Here is a 5,398-nt window from a genome sequence, read left to right as displayed (position 1 = left end):
CATTTACTGTTGGATTTCGAAGACTATTAAGACAATTAAGATGTAAAAGGAAATTATAAAACTTGTAGTTCCCTTAAACACATAGGTTAAAAAATCATGAGACTAGAAAAATGCCAAGAAACTTTACCTCCCAACATCACAAACCTCTATGTCACTCCAAGTCATGAAAACAACAGTTCTTTCTTTTCTAAGTGCTCTCTGGATTACCACTGAAGAATCTATACTCTTTGATTAAGGTGCTGGTGATCACAATACTAATATTGAGAGGATCTGCATTTCAAACAAATGTACCATGGTATGAACATTATTTAAACCAAAAGTCTGTTTGCCCATCCATCCCTGGGCACTGTCTTGCAATATCAGGCCATCTAAGTGGCAAACTGATTTTTAAAAAAGCATAAATGTCAGAAATGAGTGAAGTACGATTTTGATGCATGGTCTTTTCACTTTACACTTACTTCAATTCTGAGGTACGGTTTGTATCTTCAACTTATATTTCCTATGATTGTCTTGTTTTTGTTTTTACATTTTAAAAACTTTTTTGTTCATTAGTTTCTCTCATTTTTGTAACTATCATATCACTGCAAATGAAAATGAACAATGAAGTGTCAAACAAATTGCTGTTCTCCAACAAACAGGTGTTCTTTGGAGGGCATTGACCTACAGCCACACCAAAACCAAGGTTGTTTTCTCTTTTTTTTTTTGAGATGGAGTCTCCATCTGTTGCCCAGGCTGGAGTGCGGTGGCACGATCTTGGCTCACTGCAACCTCTGCCTCCCAGATTCAAGCAATTCTCCTGCCTCAGCCTCCCAAGTAGCTGGGAATGCAGGCCCACACCGCCACGCCTGGCTTTTTTTTTGTATTTCAGTGGAGACGGGGTTTCACCATGTTGCCCAGACTGGTCTCGAACTCCTGAGCTCAGGCAAACCACCCACCTTGGCCTCCCAAAGTGCAGGGATTACAGGCGTGATCCGCTACGCCCGGCCCCAAGGTTGTTCTTCTAGCTGACAAAACAAGGTCTAAGGTCATCTCTCCACCAAGGAAGAAGGTCCACTGTTTGTGATGGCACTATGAATACTGATGTCAATGGAAGACAGACAGTTGAAGAAACAGGTAATTTACAAAGACTTATGACAAATTTCTCACTGTTCCAATTGCCTTGCATTGTTTTCTTTTCTGCTCTGGCTCATGCTGTTCTACAAGATTTTCTACAGTTCCAAGAGGCTAGACACCTCTTACAGACACTGATGAGGAAATTGTCTCAAGAACAAAGCTGGGTAGAAAAGCCACATCTAAAACGTAGGGATCAGTTTTTGGGTTTGTCAAATTTCCTTATTACACACCTCAAAATAGACAAAATACTGAGGACGTTGGTGACCAAAACCTACCACTGCATGTTAAGAATCAACTGCTGGAGGAGCACTCATTTATCAAAAAGCCCAATTTACATATGTATTACTTAATCTGACAGGCATAGAGAAAGGAAATTATATAGCAAAGGACAATGTTGAAGAAGATAGGCTGTGCTGAATTGTTCAAAGCCAAAACTTCAATATTCCTAAGGGCTAACTGAGAATAGCTGATAAGCCTTAGATAACTTTTGATTAAACTTACAATAACCCAATGGTTAGCTCCTAAGGTCCCAGGTGATGCTACTTTAAAAACAAATAATTTGAACTGGGAAGACTATAATACTCCAAGGATATTACTGACCAGGTAAAACTGTACACAAAAAATAAAACGGTTTCAAAAGGCAAAGTGAGAGAACATTAAGCTTACCTGCAAGTGAATCAACAAGAGCATTATATTTTCAAAAATAGTTATAAACCTTTGATGTTCTGATTGCTATCGTCCTACATCCAAGATTTAAAAAGAGGTCATGCATAGAGGAGTTCCTTTAAGTTTAGGATTGACTGGGTTTTAAAATTCTGGGAAGACAGTTTTAGGGACTATAGACCATCCTGGTTTTGATTGTTTTCTAGCCCCAAAGCAGCAGAGTTAAGCACTGAGAAACTGATTCATATGAATGAGGCAACAGCAACAACAACAACAATAAAACCCAACATGTTTCATGACATATACCTTGGAGGCATTTTGTATATTTGGAAATTCTCATTTGCATTTTTAGACAATGGAGTAACTCTTTTGCAGGTTGTACTAAAACACAAACACACCACTGAAGAAACCAGACTAGGAATTTCAGCATTCATTCGATGTTTCTGGAAGTCAAGGAAAGTAGCCAATTAAAAAATAACTCAAACACTGCCTCTTCTTCATGTTCAGCAAGCATGAGACTAACAGCAGAATGGCTTACCTGGGACAGGGCTCCTTCTTGAATTTAAGTTTTGAGAATCCAAAATCTCTTCTGTTTGCCCATCTGCTTCTACCTCTATTTTGTTTTGAATCTCTTTTGCATCTTCACTAAGGCAAGTTCTTATACTCTCGTCCTCCTCTAGGACTCTCTGGACTGTGATGGCAGCACTCGGAGAACTAACAGTAGTGGCGGCAGCAGGAACAATGACTGGAGTGGGAGGAGGAGAAGTTGGAGGAGTTGGAGGAGTTGGAGGAAAGGAAGGAACTGTGGAAGGGGTGATGGGAGTTGGGATACACTCCAGTTTCATTTCTTCTGGGGGATTTTCGAGAATCTCCAATTCAAGAGTCAATGGCAATACTTCCTGTTTTACTATTTCCACAGTGCTCTCCGTGGCTGGTAATTTTTCACTAACTCCATTTATTTCATTAATTAGGGTAGTACTAGAAATCAGTGGAATATCATTAGGTGCTACACTACATGGTTTCTTGCATATATCACCATCATTTTCATTTGTTGGTAAAGGGTCTGATGTTTCTGTGCAAGATGTGAGGCTGGGTACAGGAACTGTGTCTTCTCTTGAGGATGAGAGTTCACATCTGTCATCTATAGCAGTGGTGAATAGTGGTTGGCTACTGAGAGCAGAAGAGGTGGGGGAAGCAATTGTACTTCGAGCAATAGAAGAAACAGTGGTAGGTGATGGAGGCAGAGGAAGCTCTGCTATGGATACTATTGCAGTAGTTTCAGATGTCTGGCCTTCTTGTTCTTTCTTCTCTCCACTGAGGACTAGCCTAAGGACTGGGGAAGGAGACTTTAACACTGGATCTGGTTTTGGCTTCTCCTCTGGGGAAGAAAAAAATAAGTTTTAAGAATAATTCTTGGATCAGAGACTATATATTGCCTTGGGCCAATTCTTTCAATCTCTTACCCTAAATTACAGGCAGCAGAATAGGGACCAATATATTAGACTTATTCTGGTGTGCCAAAAACATTGTCTCTTTTCTTTCTTTCTTTCTTTTTTTTGTTACTTAAACCTACTACTTATTTGGTATCCAATACATAAAGTCTACTTTGGAGTAAGAGAAGGAATCTATTCACCAAATAATTATATCAAGAACACAACTGAAAAGCTCATCAAAACTAAGGCTAAACCATTCTTGGTTTCGGAGTGAGGCTTTTCTTTAAGGTAGGAAAACCTTAATTTCTACCATCTCTTGTTCCCTAAAAAAATTTTTTTCCAGGGATATATTATAGTGGCAGAACAGTACAAGGGCAAACAATTAAAAATTAAATTATTATAAAGGGACTGATGTTATTTTTTATTCTATATATTTTCATGTTTGGGGAGGTAATTTTTATTTTAAAAAGCATTACTTGTATAAAAATTCAAGGCAAAGCATCACATTTTATGTAATAAAATTTATTATCAGTGAAATCAAACTATTCTCAGTAACTGATAAAAATCAGTTTATAAATTAATTTACCCATCGATTCTCAACAGAAGTATATAACCAGAAATAATGTGAGGTATAAAAATGGAAATTGCTGGGCTTGGTGGCACACGCCTGTAATCCCAACTACTCAAAAGGCTGAGGTGGGAGGATCACTTGAGCCCAGGAGATTGAGGTTGCAGTGAGCTACGAATGCATCGCTGCACTCCAGCCTGGGTGACCGAACGAGACCCCATCTCTAGACAAAATAAAAATAACAAAATTTATCTTGTGTCTTGACATGTAAAACAATTAATTAAGGCGAAAACAAAGTTAATACACAAATAAATCTAATGAAAAAGAAAACTATATATATACAGTGTGAAAGTACTAGTATTTCATGGTATGAAATAGTTTGATATACAAAAATGCATCTGTGTATATATAGAGAGAAGGAGACAGAGAGAGAGAAGAAACTGGTCATCATAATGAGGGTACCAGAAAAATACAAGGAACAATAATTAACAATAATTTCCACATTTTTATTAATAAATTCCAGGTAAATTGATATGTGATTCATCCCTAAGTGGAGGAAACCAAAGGAGATTTACACTGGCTTCCAGCCTTGTGCTTCCTTAGCACAATAAATAGGCTCCATGGAAAAACATATACTCATGAGTATGTTTATCAAATGACAATAAAAATTTCAAGCACTACTAAAAGACAACCTAAAATGAGACTTTACTTTCTCCAACAGAATTTTTTTATGCATCAATGAAAGTGAGTCTTTACAATAAACTGCAATTATGTGAAAGCAAATATGCATTGTTTGTCAGATAAACAGGTAGTAAATACTATCATTAAGATATTATTAATTCATTCACTGTAATGACAGTTATTAGCCTTAAAATATACTTTTATTTAGAGGCACAGAAGCTGGTGCTTCTAAAATTGGACTTTTCTTAGTTACTGTAGTGATGAGATAGAATCAATAGGCTCTCATTGCCAAATCCCTCAGACTAAGTTGACAGGGCAACAGACAAAAGTATTTCTGGAAAACATGTGTTTATTTTGTGTGCGTGTGTGTGCGCACGCGCGTGTGTGTGTTCATTCTAGATGGAACACGCCATACATAATACATAAATACAAACATGTATTTATCAAAATATCTTTGATGAAAATAATTTCCAGCTCACTGGAGTAACTGCTAAATAAGTCACCCAGATTACATAATGCCACTGTGAACGCTTATCAGAATAACACCCTTTATGACCACTGACTGAAACCTAGATGCAGTAAATTTCAAAACAGGGCAGGGTGTGAGGGCTCATGTCTGTAATCTTAGTACTTTAGGAGGCTGAGACGGGAGGATCTCTTGAGCCTAGGAATTCGCAATAAGCCTCGGCAACATAGTGAGACCTTGTGTCTACAAAAAATAAAAAGATTAGCCAGGTGAGGTGGCGCAGACCTGTAGACCCAGCTACTCGGGAGGCCAAGATGGAAGGATCGTTTGAGCCCAGGAGGATGAGGCTGCAGCAAGCTGTGATCATGCCACTGCACTCCAACCTGGGCAATAGAGCAAGATGTTGTCTCAAAATGAAAAAGGGAAAGGAAAAGTGGGGAGAAGGGGAGAGTGGGAGTGGGAGAGAGGGAGAGG

At 38.3% G+C, this 5,398-nt stretch overlaps 1 protein-coding gene across 1 annotated transcript in view; it reads right to left on the bottom strand.

Annotated features, from left to right (window-relative positions):
* The window catches only part of EIF4G3 (eukaryotic translation initiation factor 4 gamma, 3), a 297,458-nt gene that overhangs the window by 124,749 nt on the left and 167,311 nt on the right, over window positions 1-5,398 (bottom strand). The window contains exon 12 of the mRNA XM_011990137.1: window positions 2,315-3,154. Coding sequence (XP_011845527.1) covers window positions 2,315-3,154 — 840 coding nt within the window. The remainder of the gene's footprint in view (window positions 1-2,314; window positions 3,155-5,398) is intronic.

This window comes from Mandrillus leucophaeus, unplaced genomic scaffold (genome assembly GCF_000951045.1).
Source record: "Mandrillus leucophaeus isolate KB7577 unplaced genomic scaffold, Mleu.le_1.0 Scaffold370, whole genome shotgun sequence".
Taxonomy (NCBI): domain Eukaryota; kingdom Metazoa; phylum Chordata; class Mammalia; order Primates; family Cercopithecidae; genus Mandrillus; species Mandrillus leucophaeus.
This window is presented reverse-complemented; position numbering and strand designations above follow the sequence as displayed.